At 53.2% G+C, this 18,076-nt stretch overlaps 1 protein-coding gene across 1 annotated transcript in view; it reads right to left on the reverse strand.

Moving 5' to 3' along the window:
• The window catches only part of LOC132782264 (protein capicua homolog), a 55,460-nt gene extending 39,226 nt beyond the window's left edge, over positions 1-16,234 (reverse strand). Inside the window, 2 exon segments of the mRNA XM_067461176.1 lie at positions 3,939-6,627; positions 16,119-16,234. Of these exon segments, the coding sequence (XP_067317277.1) occupies positions 3,939-6,588 (2,650 nt within the window). The 5' untranslated portion in view covers positions 6,589-6,627; positions 16,119-16,234.
• Between the last annotated feature and the right edge of the window lie 1,842 nt (positions 16,235-18,076).

An 18,076-nucleotide genomic window follows, 5' to 3' on the forward strand; every position in this document is an offset into this window, starting at 1 on the left:
CCTCCTCCTCCTGAGCCCTGACTCAATGCCTCCTCCTCCTCCTGCCCCCTCCCTCCTCTAGCAGCTGGAGGGGAGGGACACAGCACCCCCCCCCAACCAGGTCTCAGCCAATGGGCTCTGAGGTGAAGTGAGGAGAGAAAGAGAGAGAAAGAGGGGGGGGGGGGGAAGAGAGAGAGCAAAAATCCTCTCTCTGGCACATTGCACACACATCCCACTCTGGGCGCCCGTCCAGGCTTGGTCAGGGATGCTATTGTCAAAGTGTAGAGTGGGGTGAGTGTGTGTGTGGGGGGGGAGTAGATGGCAGGGAGAAAGGAAGGACACAAGGCACGACAACGCTCCCACACTCCCACACGCACAAGGCACCGCCAGGGCACGCTCACACACCAGGCACACTCACAATGTGTGATGCGCCTCCTTCTCCTCCTCTGATCACATGCGGATAACTCACCGCTGCCTGCCCCACGGAGACACGCACACACTGAGGGGCACAGGGGAGCCCCCCTACCCACCTACACTCAGGTATGGGTGGCTCTGGACCCCCCACCCCTGTGCCCACAGGGCAAGACTGTCTTCCTGCCCATTCTCAGAGCTACTGTTGGAAACTACGCTGACCTTCACCATATTTATTTATTTGTTTGTTTGTTTGTTTACAACATGTTTACTTCGCCCTTCTGAACCCCCGAGTGGCTAACACTGGCAACAATTTGATGCCACAATCTATATACATAAAAATGTAATGTTCAATGTATTGTCGAAGGCTTTCATGGCTGGAATCACTAGGTTCTTGTGGGTTTTTTCGGGCTATAGAGCCATGTTCTAGAGACATTTCTCCTGACGTTTCGCCTGCATCTATGGCAAGCATCCTCAGAGGTTGTGAGGTCACACCTCACAACCTCTGAGGATGCTTGCCATAGATGCAGGCGAAACGTCAGGAGAAATGTCTCTAGAACATGGCTCTATAGCCTGAAAAAACCCACAAGAACCTAATGTAATGTTCGTTTGTGGGATTAACAGAACTCAAAAACCACTGAGCAAATTGACACCAAATTTGGACACAAGACGCCTCTCAGGCCAGGGAGTGACTATCACTCATAAACACACAGAAAAACACAGCGGAAGAGACTTAAAAATTACATTACAACACATGTGCAAAACCACACACGCACACACATATATATGCAAGCATACGCATAGATATACAGATACATAAATATATACACGCACACAACACATATACACAGACTGGGCCACAGCAAAGCGTGGCGGGGGACAGCTAGTGTCATAATATAACAACAATATAAACCTATGAAAACACAATAGATTAAAACAATAACATATCCGTTTCCATATTCACATCTATGTCCTTGTTCCTCTTGCAAAGCACCCCGAGTCTGAGACCTGGGCAAGTGGGGCTGGGGGGGGGCTACAAAGGGGGGGGAGACGAGGAGGAGGAAGAAGAAGAAGAAGCGACACCAAACAGTATGTTAAGCTAAAGAATGGAAGAAAGCAGTGCCAGCAAGGCTCCGTTCCTGGGAAAGGAAACAGCCAGCCCACTGCCCTCCATGCCCTTGGGACAAGAGGGCAACGACACACGTGTGCATGGCATAATTTTGCATCTATATAAATATATCTGCATATATTATAGACCTATTCATCGGCATGTCAACAAGCATGCCCTGCTCCTCCCGCCTGGGTTTGGGCAAAGTGCCCAGCCCTGCCCTGGCTGCAACCCGTGATCATCCTCCTGCATATATGCGTGTGTGTGTTGTGTGACCCAGGCAGCCTCCTGGTACATGCATGTGGCATACCACGGAAAAGGAATGGCTGATGCCGGATGCTGGGGCATGCAGCCCTGTTTAGGTGAGGGTATGTGTGTGCTCCTGGGTTGCACCACCTGAGCGCATGCAGGAGAGTGGCGCATGGTCTGGAAACGTTTGGGGAGGGGCTCACAGCAATGCCTCTGCCCCCCAAGTGCAGTTGGTTGCGCCCCGCTGGAGCGTGCCAAGGGGCCCCTCGCCCGCGTGGGAGAAGGCACACGCACGCTCCAATCTGGATCTGGTGCCCCCCAGGGATAAAAATAGAGCCGAGAGCAGGGAGGCGGTAGCCTTGGTTACCGGTTGCCGAGAGACAGCCAAGCGCCCTGGAGATGCTGATGCTACTGCTGTGGGAGGAGGGAGAGGGGGCCCAAGCCAGGGAAGCCCCCTTCCCCTCCAGTGCAGTGCAACAGAACCCCCCCCCCCCCCCCCCGTGGCCCCTGCAATCCAAACCCCAGGACCCATTCCTGCGCCAAGGTCGGGCCAATTCCTCCAATCACCATTGGCCCCATTTCCGGACACGAAGCTCACCCCCCCCCCCCGGATGAAGGGAATGCACCCCCAAAGGTGAGGACCCACGCACACCCAATGGGAACACAGTGCAGACGCCAATGAGGAAAAGCAAGGGGCGCAAGCAAGACTCACACACCAAGCCACTCCAAACGAGTGAGCAATGGAGGCCCTTCCCTGCTCAGCCTTTCTATGGAAAATCACCAAGCCAGTCACTAACACAAACAGACTCGTTCTGCCTGCTGCAGTTTGGCCACGGGACTCCAGATCCCATCGGCCGAGAAGCAAGGGCCACCGTACACTGCTTAGCCGGTATTGCACCACCTGACATCCGCCGGGAAGGAGCAGCCAATAGTGAAAGGACCAAGGCAGAGACATCTCCAGCTCATCCCTTGTTTGGGTATCAGCCAGCACGTCAACGACTGAAATCAAGAAATAGTTTTCTAAGATCTACAGAGACACTCACTGGAACACCTCAGCAAGCGAGAGTCCAAAAGTGGCAGGCTCAAACCCAGCACCTCAATCCATGCCTGATAGCAAATGAGAGACTCCCCCCTGGGCACACAGAGGACTGGGCAACTTGGAAGGCAACTGAACAGACTGCGCTCTGGCACCACGACATGCAGAGCCAACCTCAAGAAATGGGGCCACAAAGTGGAATCCTCGACATGCGAGTGTGGAGAAGAGCACACCACTGACCACCTGCTGCAATGCAACCTGAGCCCAGCCACATGATGCACAATGGAGGACCTTCTTGCAGCAACACCAGAGGCACTCCAAGTGGCCAGCTACTGGTCAAAGGACATTTAATCAACTACCAAGCTTGCAAATGTTGTATTTTATCTGTTTGTTTGCTTTGTTCTGTTAGATATGTAATATAATGGACTAGTTGCTCTGACACGACAAATAAGGGGCCACCGTCACCAGATCGGGAAGTAAATAAAAGGAGCCCTGCAAGCCTCATGCAATGGTGTTGTGCCTCTGATTGTAGTCTGTCTGCACAATCTTCTTGCAGCAACTGAGGATGGGATCTATTGTTTCACCTACTTCCTTGCAGAGTCTATATTATTATTATTATTATTATTATTATTATTATTATTATTATTATCATGCCTCAAACGCCACAGGGTCTGGGCGCATCCACAATGCGTTATTTCCCCAAAGTGCGCAAACAGCGCCTTCGAAAACAAGGCCACAAGGGCTGCCAGACCAATCCGGGACATGTCCATCTCGACTGGTCAGTGCAACATTCAGGCGGCCTCCTAGTTTTCCAAAGTCTGTTTGGCACAGGCAAGCAGCCCACTAGTCTCCCCAACCGGCCAGTTGCCCAGAACTGGAGAAGCCAAAGCATCACCGCATTATCTCAAGGTAAACGGCACTGGGCACCCAACTAAGAAGGCCACAGCAACCCAGAGAACCCTGCGCATGATGACCCCCTGACCCCAATCATCCCATTCCGTATAGCCAGTGCTCACTGCAAGTCCCATCAGCACCCGAGAGGAGAGCTGGGAGCTGCAGTACGGCATCTGTATTGGGGGTGCTTTGATTGTCATGAGCTCAGTGGACACGGAGGACACGGCAAGAGGCACAGGCAGCGCAGGAGGGGGCACTTACCGGTGCCGGGGCGTCCCATGATGATCTCCTTCTTGGGGGCTGGGTGGCTGGTGTACTCCCCGGGGACGATGACCGGGAGCAGGGCGGCGGGCGAGGGGTGGAAGGCCACAGGCTGGAAGGGGCAGGGCGGCGGTGGCTGGGCCTGCTCGGGGGCGGAGGAGGGCTGGCCGGAGGGCAGTGCTCGGCCCGCATTGATGGGCACCGGCGCCTGCAGCTGCCCCTTCCCGGCCAGCAGCTCCTTGGGGGCGGCCTTCCCCGCCCGGGGGCCGCTCTCCCGCAGGGGCTTCTCCGTGAACTTGGAGGGCGGCAGCAGGAGCGGCACGTCCGGGTTGCGCACGATGACCGGGGAGTCCCTCTGGACGGCGGGCACCCTGCGCACGCTGGGGCCCGGGTCGCAGGTCAGACTGGCCGGGGGTGGCACCAGCAGCAGCGGGGAGGCCTGCTGGGAGCGGGAGGCGGCGGCCGAGAAGGGCCCCCCTGCGGCCGGGGAGACGGACCGGAAGCCGGCCGGCGTGGAGGGGGTGGGCGTGTGCGAGACGGACTCCACCCCTGAGTCCAGGCTGTCGCTCTTGTGGAAGTCGGCCGCGGAGCCGGGGCCCATGACACCCATGACGCCCACGCCGGGGCCCATCATGGTCCCGTGGTGGGCCTCGGCGGCCTTGCGCTTGCTGGGGCTCATGGGCACCGTGAAGGTCAGGTTGGTGGGGAAGGCGGCGATGCCGGAGTGGTGCCGCTCGCGGGAGGCCGAGGAGGCCGAGGAGGCGCCGTGGTGCAGCATCTCGGGGCTCAGGACGGCGCCCTTGGGGGTGCTGGCGCTGACGTGGCGGCTGCGGGCGGCGGCCGCCCTCTGGATGACCGGGGAGGCGTTGATGGGGCTGAAGTTGGCCGGGCGGAAGCCGAAGAGCGGGGAGGGCGACGGGGAGGGGGCCGGGGAGAAGGGCGACTGGTTGGAGACGGGCGAGAAGGAGGGGGTCCCCGAGCGGGAGCTGCCCAGCGAGACCAGCATGACCGCCGCCTCGCACTCGTCGAACTCGAAGCGGGAGAGGTCGGCGGGGGCCACCAGGCGGGGGCGGGAGTCCCCCCGGGCGCTGGAGGCCTCGCTGTCCCGGGAGGTCTCGTCCCAGTCAAACTCTGCGCTGCCCTCCCGCAGCCCGCTGGCCCGGCCCTCCGAGAGGCTCTCCATCTCCTTGGTGCGCATGGAGAGGTGCCGGGAGCAGTAGCCGCGCCGCTGGGACTCCTTCATGCAGCCCTCGCGGGAGCACAGCCGCCGCCACTGCTTCCCGTTGAACTTCTTGCGGATCCCGTTCGGGGTGCAGACCACGTCCCCCTTCTTGTACTTCTGCTGCGCCGCCGTCAGCGGGGTGCGCGACCGCGAGGAGCCCGGCGTGCTGCACTTGTCCACCGAGACCACGCTGCTGCTGCGGCTCCCGCTGCCGGCCTCGGGGCTCAGGAGCGGGGAGGGCCCCTCGGGGAGCAGGCGTGGGAAGGGCGGCGATTTGGGCGGGGAGACCACCTGCGGGGGCAGCACCGCCGACACCAGCTTCTCCTCCGCGGCCCTCACGCCGGCGCTGATCTTGGAGACCTCCGCATCCTCTGGGTGTTTCGCCTCGGGGCAAGGGAGGGACAACGGTGGCAGTGGCAACGGTGGCACCCCCTCCTCCTCCTCTTCCCGCACTGACGGGGGAGGCCTTTCGGGGGGCTCGCCCTCCCCCTCACAGCTCCACGGCGGCCGCAGGAGGCGCAAGGCAGAGCGGGGCAGCCAGGACGAGTCCTTCCGCGTGGACGTGGCCCCCCCTGGCCCCGGGAGGATGATGGGCCCGGTGAAGCGCACTTTGTAGGAGGCCGGCTTGGTGCTGACCTCGACCACGGTGCCCTCTCGGTAGGCGTCCTCTTCGGGGCCCACGCAGGCGCACACCGCGGTGCCCACTGTCAGGGCACCCAGCAGAGGGACATCGTCCAAGACCACCTCCACGGAGCCTGGGGCCCCCTCGTAGAAGGCCGTGGCCCGGTCCCCCAGGAACTGCACCCCCAGGCCCTGCCCACGCCGGACCTGCTTGACCACAGCCGGGAGGAAGAGACCCTCGCGTCGGGCCAACACCCGCTGGGAGCGCAGCTGTCGCAGGTCGAAGCCCCCCCGGAAGCAGGCCCCCCAGGCGTCCCCTGGACCCCTCTCAGTCTCGTCGGCTGAGTGCTCACTGGCCGTGTCCGTGCTGGAGGAGGGGCAGCGCCGGGGGGCTTCCTCCGGGAGAGGGGTCCCCGATGACGAGGCCCCCGACACCCCCTCGCCGGGCTCCTCTCCCTCTCCTCCTCCTCCCCCCAGGGGGGGCTGCTTCCTGCAAGGAACGCGGGCCTTGAAGGCGGCTGTCTTGCGGTTCGGGGAGGCCTCGGCCCCCATGTCCGTCTCCGCCTCAGGGGGCAGTGCGTAGGGGTCGTCCTGGGCCCCCGACATCTCCACAAAGGTCAGGGACCGCTTCGCGTCCAGATCCTCCGCCGGCTCCACCTCTTCCTCCGGCCGGGGCTCCTCGCCTTCCGCGGCCGTCCTACGCTTCTGGGCTTTGGCTCGCGTCGAGGGCGGAGAGCGACCGCTGCTATTGCTGCTATTGCTGCCCGAGGAGGAAGAGGAGGGGGTGGCCTTCCTCGCCGGTTTCATCTTCTTCTCCCGTCTGGGATGCAAACTCACTCGGGGGAGCTGGAAAAACAGAAGGAAAGCGGGTGAGGAGAGGGGGCACTCATCCGGTCAGAATCCCCCTCTAATGCAGACCCCAGAGCTTAGGGAAGTTTCTTTTTCAGGCTCTCCCCCCACCCCCATCTTCCTGGGAAGTCCCACCGGGGGCCACAAAGGGAAAACCCGTAAGGTCCGCTCAGAGTTCCCCCAAGTAATCACTTTTGTCCTCCTCCCCTCTGTTGCTATCCCAATGGTACTTCCAGCTGGGGGGAGGATGTTGCAGGACCCATAGCTGCCCAAGGGGATGCTGGGAGGGGCCCCAAAGCTGGACCGGTCAGGCACCTGAACGGATATACGATTTGGATCATGTGATTTTACTGATGTTGTAATGCTATGATTTTTAATGTTTTTGTTTTTAATGTTTTTGTTTATTTACCGACGTATTAATATATGGTGTTGAATTGTTGCCTTGGTCAGGCCGCCCCGAGTCCCCTTCGGGGTTGAGAAGGGTGGGAGATAAAGGGGGGGGAATCAATAATAAACAATAAATAAATAAATAAGCGCAAAAAGCACATCCTCCCACTGGGCTCCCACCTCAGCTTCACCGGCCCCACTTGAACTGCCATGGCTCCACGCTATGGAATCCTGGGATTTGTAGTTTGGTGTGTCACCAGCATTCAGCAAAGGAGGCTTTATTGCACCCCTCCATCCCAGCCTGAGAGGATCTGCTAAACCAAACCCCAAAGGTCACAATCAGAAGAGAAGGGGTCCTCTGGGAGGCCTTTCCCCTCCTCTACCAAAGGAATGCAACCTGCAACTCCCGGGATTCCATTGCATGGGGCGGAAGTGGGGTACACTCATTCCCTCCCAATGGCTTTAAGATGAAGGCAGGCCCAGCTTCTCTTCCTCCTCCCCAGGAAAGCGCTCCAAGGGCAGGACACACGGAAAAAAGATGGATCGGGGCCAGGAGGAGGAGGGTGGAAGGCGCCCCATTCGTGGAAGGCGCTGGTCCGGCCTCAGCGGCAGAGGGCTCCACCAAAGGAAGGGGGCAGAAATTGGAATGGAAGAACTGCAAAATTAAATTAATTGATCTTGGTGGCAATTGGTATAGATCAGCTCATTACAGAAAGATATCATCACAAAGGAAGCCCCCCACCCCCCGAGCACTATGGTTATTTGAATTCGCCTGCAATTCATTTATTTATTTCAAATATTTATACCCCACCCTTCTCAACAACTTGGGGGGGGGGGGCTCAGGGCAGCTAATAGCCGCAATGATTCGATGCCCCTATATACAATGATGCTGGGGAAAGTGGAAGGGAAAAGGAAGAGGGGCCGACCAAGGGCAAGATGGATGGATGGCATCCTTGAAGTGATTGGACTGACCTTGAAGGAGCTGGGGATGGGGACGGCCGACAGGGAGCTCTGGCGTGGGCTGGTCCATGAGGTCAACAAAGAGTCGGAGACGACTGAACGAATGAACAACAACAATATACAAATAATAAAACACAATAATTACATATAAATATAACATTAAAACAATTCATTTTTTTAAAAAAAAACCCGTTTAAAACATTACGGCTTGGTGGCCTAATCTAAGCTGGATTCTGTGACCAGAGACTCTATCAGAAGCTTGTTCATAGTCCAATAAAAAAAATGGCAAAAAAGCCAATGGGATTTTGGCCTGCATCAAGAGGAGCCTAGTGTCTAGATCTAGGGAAGTAATGCTCCCCATGCTCTATTCCGCTTCGGTTAGACCACTTTACCTGGAATCACATTGTGTCCAATTCTGGGCACCACAATTCAAGAGAGATATTGACTCTAAGCTGGAATGTGTCCAGAGGAGGGCGACTAAAATGATCAAGGGTCTGGAGATGAAGCCCTATGAGGAGCGGCTTAAGGAGCTGGGCATGTTTAGCCTGAAGAAGAGAAGGCTGAGAGGAGGCATGATGAGGGCCATCTATAAATATGTGAGAGGAAGCCACAGGGAGGAGGGAGCAGATCAGGGGTCTGGAGAACAAGCCCTATGAGGAGCGGCTTAAGGAGCTGGGCATGTTTAGCCTGAAGAAGAGAAGGCTGAGAGGAGGCATGATGAGGGCCATCTATAAATATGTGAGAGGAAGCCACAGGGAGGAGGGAGCAGATCAGGGGTCTGGAGAACAAGCCCTATGAGGAGCGGCTTAAGGAGCTGGGCATGTTTACCCTGAAGAAGAGAAGGCTGAGAGGAGACATGATAGCCATGTATAAATATGTGAGAGGAAGCCACAGGGAGGAGGGAGGGAGCTTCCTTTCTGCTTCCCTGGAGACTAGGACGCAATGCAACAATGGCTTCAAACTACAAGAGAAGAGATTCCACCTGAACATGAGGAAGAACTTCCTGACTGTGAGAGCCGTTCAGCAGTGGAACTCCCTGCCCCGGAGTGTGGCGGGGGCTCCTTCTTTGGAAGCTTTTAAACAGGGGCTGGATGGCCATCTGTCAGGGGTGTTTTGAATGCAATAGTCCTGCTTCTTGGCAGAAACGGGTTGGGCTGGATGGCCCAACAGGTCTCTTCCAACTCTTTGATTCTAGGATTCTATGATATACCAGGCCATTCAGGAAGCACAATCCAGATTGTTAAATGGTTTGGGATTAGTTTGGGGACCAGATTCAAAACAGGTTCTGGGTCATTCTAATTTTTACAGGCTGTACGGCCATGTTCTGTATTTGCATTTCCAATGGAACTTAGTTTGGGAAACCCAAGCTTATAACTTGCTTTCAGCACCAAACTTTGCATGGACGGTACTATTATCCACTCAAGACACACAGAATTCATGACTATGCTGGAGAAGAGGCATAAAAATGGGGGGAATGGATTCTGGGAGGAAGTGGAATGGGAAGAGCGCAGAGAGCGGGATCAGCTGTTGGAATCTCAGGCTTCTCTCTTCTGGCAGGAGGACTCCCGGCTACTTTCAGGCATGAATTTTCAACTCGTGCCTTACGTCTAATCTCTGTATTTTAACATGTGTTTTATGGGAGCCCCAGCACCAACTGCTGCTCTGAGATCTGAGTGAAGAGAGGGGCCAGGAAGGCAGTTTCATCTTGTCTCATAATATAATATAATATAATATAATATATATTATATATAAATAAAAATGTAATGTTCATTTGTGGGATTGACAGAACTCAAAAACCACTGGACAAATGGACACCAAATTTGGACACAAGACACCTAACAACCCAGTGTATGTCCTTCACTCATAAAAACACTGAAAACACAGCAGATGGGACTTTAAAAGCCCCCAAAAGCTAAATGAGGAAAAGCTAAATGACAATACAGAAAAATGGAAGAAAGAGGGAGGGAAGAGGAGAAAGAAAGAAAGAAAGAAAGAAAGAAAGAAAGAAAGAAGCTTGGAAGCAAAGAGAGAAGGAAGGAAGGAAGGAAGGAAGGAAAGAGGTAGAGAAAGAAGAAAGGAGAGAAAGAGGGAAGGAAAGAAAAAGGGGGAAGGAAGGAAAGTTAGGGAAGGAAGGAGAGAAGTAAAGAAAAAAGGGAAAGAAGAAAGAAAGAGGGAGCGAAGGAAGGAGGGAAGATGTAGAGAAAGAGGGAAAGAAGGAAAGAGAGACAGCAGAAGAAAAAGGGGGAAGGAAGGAAAGAGAGAAGGAACGAAGAAGAGAAGGAAAGACGGGAAGAAGGAAGGAAGGAAAGAGGGAGTGAAGGAAGTAGGGAAAGAAGGAAAGAGGGAGGAAAGGAGAGAAGGAAGTAAAGACAGCAGAAGAGAAAAAAGGGGAAGGAAGGAAAGAGATAGAGAAGGAGAGGAAGAAGAGAAGGAAAGATGGGAAGGAAGGAAGGAAAGAGGGAGAGAAAGAAGGAGAGAAAGAGGGAAGGTTAGCCACAGCAAAGTGTGGCGGGTACAGCTAGTCTATATAAATAAAAATGTAATGTTCATTTGTGGGATTAACTGAACTCAAAAGCCACCGGACGAATTGACACCAAATTTGGACGCAAGACACCTAACAACCCAATGTATGTCCTTCACTCAAAAAAATTGAGTTTGTCATTTGGGAGTTGTAGTTGCTGGGATTCATAGTTCATCTGCAATCAAAGAGCATTCTGAACCCCACCAACGATGAAATTGAACCAATCTTGGCACACAGAAACTCCCATGACCAACAGAAAATACTAGAAGGGTTTGCTGGGCATTGACCTTGAGTTTGGGAGTTGTAGTTCACCTACATCCAGAGATCACTGTGGACTCAAACAATGATGGATCTGGACCAAACTCTACATGAATACTCAATATGCCCAAATGTGAACACTGGTGGAGTTTGGGGGAAATCGAATCTTGACATTTGGGAGTTGTAGTTGCTGGGATTTATAGTTCACCAACAATCATAGAGCATTCTGAACCCCAACAACGATAGAACTGGGCCAAACCTCCTACACAGAACCCCCATGTGGGCAGCAATGCGTGGCAGGGGACGGCTAGTAATATAATATATTGTATATACATATAATATTGATAATATTATAATGTAATTCAATACACTACTAATAATAATAATATGGTATTATATTTATATATTTTATAGTAAACATAATATTATTAATAATATTACAGTATAATGTTATAGTACAATGTAATATATAATATTAATATTGTACTATGATAATAATAATATATTGTATTGTAAGGCGCTCTGAGTCCCCTTTGGGGTGAGAAGGGTGGCATATAAATGTTGTAAATAAGTAAATAAATAATGTATCTTTGTAGGTTTTTTGCAATGTCTGTGTGTTTTAATCATGCTGTAACTCACAAGGTGAGCCGGGAAAGAGATGAAATTATTATTATTATGGATCATAAGTCAAATAATGGGGGGGGGGGGGAGAGATGGACACAAAACACTTCGGGGAAGCTCTATGAACAATTTCTGGGTCTGAATGTGAGAATAAGGATCCGGTAAATAAAAGTATTTTCCCACTCTTATTGTGTGTGCCTCCGGCCCCTAAAGGCAAAGGTTTTCCCGTGGCATTAAGCCATGTTGTGTCCAACTCTGGGACTCTGGTGCTCATCTCAATTTCTAGGCCGAAGAGCTGGCATTATCCATAGACACCTCCAAGGTCATGTGGCCAGCATGACTGCAAGGAACGCCGTTACCTTCCCGCTGGAATGGTACCTATTGATCTACTAATATTTGCATGTTTTTGAACTGCTAGGTTGGCAGATGCTGGTGCTGATAGCGGGAGCTTACCCTGCTCCCTGGATTCGAAACTGTGACCTTTCGGTAAGCAAGTTCAGCAGCTCAGTGGTTTAACTCGCTGCGCCACCGGCTCCTTCTACACTGCCATATACAATCCTGATTATAATCCGCTTTGAAGTGGATTATGTGGTAGTGTAGCCTTAGGTCTCTAATGCACAGCTGTATACAATCCCCCTTGAACTGGATTATCTGGCAGTGTGGACTCATAACCCAGTTCAAAGCAGTCATTGTGGATGATCTGCCTTGACATTCTGGGTGATTTATTTATTAATTGATGACATGTATATGCCGCCCTTCTCACCCCAAAGGGGACTCAGAGCGGCTTACAAGTTGTAAATACAATATATTAGATTATTAGCATAGCACAATATTAGTAACATACATTCCCATAGTGTAATACACCAGCATGCTGTAATATTATTAGTAATATTACATGTAATACGAAATATATTGCATTATTATTGTATTGTCAAAGGCTTTCATGGCCGGAATCCCTGGGTTGTTGTAGGTTTTTTCAGGCTATAGGGCCATGTTCTGGAGGCATTCTCTCCTGACGTTTCGCCTGCATCTATGGCAAGGATCCTCAGCAGTAGTGAGGTCTACTGGAACTAGGAAAATGGGTTTATATATCTGTGGAATGACCAGGGTGGGACAAAGGACTCTTGTCTGCTGGAACTAGGTGTATTATTATTATTATATCGTATGACATTAGGTAATAATAATAATAATAATAACTTTGTTTGTACCCCGTTACCATCTACCCAAGGGACTTGGTGCAGCTTACATGAGGCCGAGCCCACAATACATCAATACAAGCAATAACAACAACAATAAAACAATTAAATAAAACTCACAAACAAAAAAGCAATATACAATGACAGTAATACCACACACATTTAAAATCTATGGTTGGGCCAAATGTAATTAAAGTTAAAAATAATGCTAGGCATGAACAAGATAGGAAAGATGGGGCATTGGCGAGAGCGTACAAACAATCCTAGATCAGTGTAAAGTGCATTTAGAGGGCACAACGCTGAGAGTTCATTATTCTGGGAAGGCACACTGGAACAACCACGTTTTCAGGCTCTTCTAAAGACTGCCAGAGTTGGGGCATGCCTGATGTCCTTGGGAAGTGAGTTCCAGAGTAAAGGAGCCACCACTGAGAAGGCCCTCTTCCTCGTCCCCACCAATCGTGCCTGCGATGGAGGTTGGAGCGCAAGCAGGGCCTCTCCGGATCAATATTATATGTGTATACAATATATTATATTATTAGCACAGTACCATATTAGTATTATGTATTAGTATATTCCATCTGAAGATTCCATCTTAATATGAGGAAGACTATGAGAGCTATTCAGCAGTGGAACTTTCTGCCCCGGAGTGTGGAGGCTCCTTCTTTGGAAGCTTTTGAACAGAGGCTGGATGGCCATCTGTCAGGGGTGCTTTGAATGCAATATTCCTGCTTCTTGGCAGAATGGGGTTGGACTGGAGGATGGCCCAGGAGGTCTCTTCCAACTCTAGGATTCTATATTGTACTATACCACTATACTGTAGTGGTATAGTACAACCCCCGAGTCACTCCAAATGTCCAGGACATTTAATAGAATGCCAAGTCTGCAAAGTTTGTGTTTTGTTTGTTTCTTGTTTGTTTTTAATGCAATACAATGTGTCATTCCTGACACGATAAATAAATAAAATACCACTATGTATTGTCGAAGGCTTTCATGGCCGGAATCACTGGGTTGTTGTAGGTTTTTTTCGGGCTATATGGCCATGTTCTAGAGGCATTTCTCCTGACGTTTCGCCTGCATCTATGGCAAGCATCCTCAAGGGTAGTGAGGTCTGTTGGAACTAGGAAAAAGGGTTTATATATCTGTGGAATGACCAGGGTGAGACAAAGGACTCTTGTCTGCCTGAGCTAGGTGGGAATGTTTCAACTGATCACCTTGATTAGATTTGATTGCCTGGCAGTGCCTGGGGCAATCTTTTGTTGAGAGGTGATTAGATGTCCCTGATTGTTTTCCCTCTTCTGTTTTGCTGTTGTAATTTTAGAGTTTTTTAATACTGGTATCCAGATTTTGTTCATTTCATATAGCCCAAAAAAACCTACAACAACCCAGTGATTCCGGCCATGAAACCCTTCGACAATACATTGATTCCTTTCAATGTTTGACCTGACTATGTAAACCACAGGAAAGGGGGTAGTTTTACCATAAGTCTCTGCACACTCTTCCTTCTGAAAATACTGTTGACACTCAGAAAGTAAAATGGGGAAAGGGAGGAGAGCTAAGGAGCAACTCTGATGTGACAGACCTGGGTTGAACATTCACACTTGGGTAAATTAATGTCCTAGGAAAATGGGTACAGAGTCTGTATTTCCCGTGCCAGCTGAGATGGTGACCTGAAGGTCGGCAGTTCGAATCCACGAGATGAGGTGAGTTCCTGTCTGTCAGCTGCAGCTTCCCATGCAGGGATATGAGAGAAGCCTCCCATAGGATGGTAATACATCTGAGCATCCCCTGGGCAACATTGCTGCGTTGTGGCACCTCGAGATGCAGAGCCAACCTTAAGAAATGGGGCTGACAGTGCCTGGAGCAAACTTTTGTTGAGAGGTGATTAGATGTCCTTTTATATACCATTTTTCTGTAATATCATTAGTAATATTACATGCACTATAAAAATATAATTCTTACATTTTATTATTTTTAGTATTATATTGTAATAAATTGTATTATTATTGTAATATTTGGCTGTGTGGGAGGGGCCTCCGCCTGCCTCAAAGCAGGGCCTTGTTGCCCCCCAGGAAGGGCAGGGAGGGGGAAGGTGCTTCGAGCAGAGGAAGCAAACAGGAAGTAAACAGGAAGTAAGGCTTTGCTATCCATCCAAATGCCCCTCCCTCCCAGAAAGGCCACTTCCCCTTGACCCCAGGGAACCCCTCCAAAAGGGAAACCCTGCCCCCTCCTCTCCCTCCCCATTGGAGAGAGGGTAATGACGTCACGGCCCTCTGCTTATGCTCAGGGGCTCCCTTGTGCCCTAAAAGCCCCCCCCCCCTTGACTTCTAGGCCCCTTTCTCTGGAGGGTCTCCACTTCCGGGTTTATTCAGGGAGAGATAAAGTTGGTGCGTCCCACTTCCGCCTTGCCGCCCCCCCTTTCCCTCCTTCCGCCCCCTCCCCGTGACCCTTGGTCCCTCCCACCCACCCCCCATTTCCTGCGACCCCTGACCTCTTGCCTCCTCCAGCCCCACTTCCGGGTCCTCTTGGGGAAGTGTGACCTTTACTTCCTTGCTTCCTTCCTTCCTCCTCAGGTGGGGGGCGCTCTTCCTCCTCCTCCTCCGGCGCCCCCTCCCCTCTCTGCCAGCCGGAGCCCCCTCTCGGCCGCTTTTTACTCCAACAGACAAAATGGTGAATGAATCCGGACCAGCTGGAGGCGCCGCCCAATCGGAGGCCACAACTCCGTGACGGGCAGGCCGCGCGGCCAACCGGCGTGCGCGAGGGATGGCGCATTGCCCCGCCTCCTCCTCCCCGCCAGACGAGCACCAAGCGCCGCCTATCGGTGTCTCAGAGGGACAGGGAAGCCCCGCCCCCCGCGGGAGAGGAGCACTTACAGTAGCCAATCGCAGACGAAGTGGTACATTCCCTAATGAGGACCAAAGGGCGGAGTTAAAGGCTTCGGGCTTGTTTACTTGGCGCCGGAGGGGCAGGATGGGAGTTGTAGTCCGCCCGAGACATTCCCTAATGAGGACCAAGGGGCGGAGTTAAAGGCCTCAGGCTTGTTTACTTGGCGCCCGAGGGGCAGGATGGGAGTTGTAGTCCTTTGCGTCTCCTCCGACGCTCCCTCCCTACTACTCCCGGCGCTCAGGAGTTATTGTGGGCGAAAAGGAACCCGGAAGTCCGGACTACAACTCCCGGGGTGCACCGCGAGCGAAGCCCCGCCTCCATTTCCCCTCAGTCGCTCTCCCAGGCGAGGGAGGTGCCGGATGTTTGTCTCCTTGCAGCAGCCGAGAGAGTCTGTCGGCTTGATCCTGAGAGACTACGGCTCCCACAATGCTTTCCCTCATTGGCCTCCGCGCGAGGCTTCACGGGACTTGTAGTCCTCGGGGCGGCCCTCTCTGCAGGATGTCCCCGGGGAAAGACTACACCTCCCGTCAGGCCCCGCGGAGCCAACTCTTTAGGAGGAGGAGGGGGGTTCCCAGCCCGGCGCCCCCTCCCTCCTTCGCTTCCTCCCTCCCTCCCTCTGGGGGGGCCTCATTTGCATGCTATTAGCATGCCCTTCCACTCACCGCTCCGGGCCCGCCGGCCTCTCTCTCCGCGCTGGGCCTGCTCGGCTCTCCCTCAGCAACAGCGGAAGCCTCCTCCTCGGCCAATCAGCGCCCGCGCCGGGACCCCCTCCCTCCTTCCCCCCACGTGGGGTGCGAGGGGCGGGGCCGGCGGCGGCCAATCCCAACCCGGGGCGGCCGAGGGATGAGGTCACCGCGACGGCCCCGCATTGGGCCCTGCCGCCGAGCCCGGCAGCCAATCGGGGCGCGCCTTGCCGAGAGACGCGGAAGTCGGGAAAGAGAGAGGGCTCCTCCTCCTTCTCGGCGGCGGCGCGTGGACACGTGTCCGGACACACGTGTGCACGCAAACAGGTTCTCACGTGCAGCTCAAAGTAAAGCCCCGCCCATCCCCAATTCATCATAAAGAATTACTTTGTTTACAGGCGCCTTTGGAACTCCCCGCGACAGTATGTCGAATCATAGAATCCTAGAATTGGGAGAGACCTGGTGGACCAAGAAGCAGGACGATCGCGTTCAAAGCACCCCCGACAGATGGCCACCCAGCCTCTGCTTCAAAGCCTCCAAGGGAGGAACTGCCGCTGGACTCTGAGGCAGAGAGTTCCACAGCTGAACATAGAATCCTAGAGTTGGAAGAGAGCACCCCCGACAGATGGCCACCCAGCCTCTGCTTCAAAGCCTCCAAGGAAGGAACTGGACTCCGAAGCAGAGAGTTCCACAGCTGAACATAGAATCCTAGAGTTGGAAGAGACCCGACAGGTACTTCAAAGCTTCCATAGAACGAGCCTCCACCACACTCCAGAGCAGAGAGTTCCACAGCTGAACATAGAATCCTAGAGTTGTAGGAGACCTCATGGAGCATCCAGTCCAACCCAATTCTGCCAAGAAGCAGGACAATCGCGTTCAAAGCACCCCCGACAGATGGCCATCCAGCCTCTGCTTCAAAGCCTCCAAGGAAGGAACTTCCGCTGGACTCCGAGGCAGAGAGTTCCACAGCTGAACATAGAATCCTAGAGTTGTAGGAGACCTCATGGAGCATCCAGTCCAACCCCATTCTGCCAAGAAGCAGGACAATCGCGTTCAAAGCACCCCCGACAGATGGCCACCCAGCCTCTGCTTCAAAGCCTCCATAGAAAGAGCCTCCACCACACTCCAGAGCAGAGAGTTCCACAGCTGAACATAGAATCCTAGGGTTGGAAGAGACCTCATGGGGCATCCAGTCCAACTCCATTCTGCCAAGAAGCAGGACAATTGCGTTCAAAGCACCCCCGACAGATGGCCAGCCAGCCACTGCTTCAAAGCCTCCAAGGAAGGAACTTCCTTCCGCTGGACTCCGAGGCAGAGAGTTCCACTGCTGAACATAGGATCCTAGAGTTGGAAGAGACCTCATGCAGCATCCAGTCCAACCCCATTCTACCAAGAAGCAGGACAATCGCGTTCAAAGCACCCCGACAGATGGCCACCCAGCCTCTGCTTCAAAGCCTCCATAGAAAGAGCCTCCACCACACTCCAGAGCAGAGAGTTCCACAGCTGAACATAGAATTCTAGGGTTGGAAGAGACCTCATGGGGCATCCAGTCCAACTCCATTCTGCCAAGAAGCAGGACAATTGCGTTCAAAGCACCCCCGACAGATGGCCAGCCAGCCACTGCTTCAAAGCCTCCAAGGAAGGAACTTCCTTCCGCTGGACTCCGAGGCAGAGAGTTCCACTGCTGAACATAGGATCCTAGAGTTGGAAGAGACCTCATGCAGCATCCAGTCCAACCCCATTCTACCAAGAAGCAGGACAATCGCGTTCAAAGCACCCCGACAGATGGCCACCCAGCCTCTGCTTCAAAGCCTCCATAGAAAGAGCCTCCACCACACTCCAGAGCAGAGAGTTCCACAGCTGAACATAGAATTCTAGGGTTGGAAGAGACCTCATGGGGCATCCAGTCCAACTCCATTCTGCCAAGAAGCAGGACA

Source organism: Anolis sagrei, chromosome X (genome assembly GCF_037176765.1).
Source record: "Anolis sagrei isolate rAnoSag1 chromosome X, rAnoSag1.mat, whole genome shotgun sequence".
Taxonomy (NCBI): Eukaryota; Metazoa; Chordata; class Lepidosauria; order Squamata; family Dactyloidae; genus Anolis; species Anolis sagrei.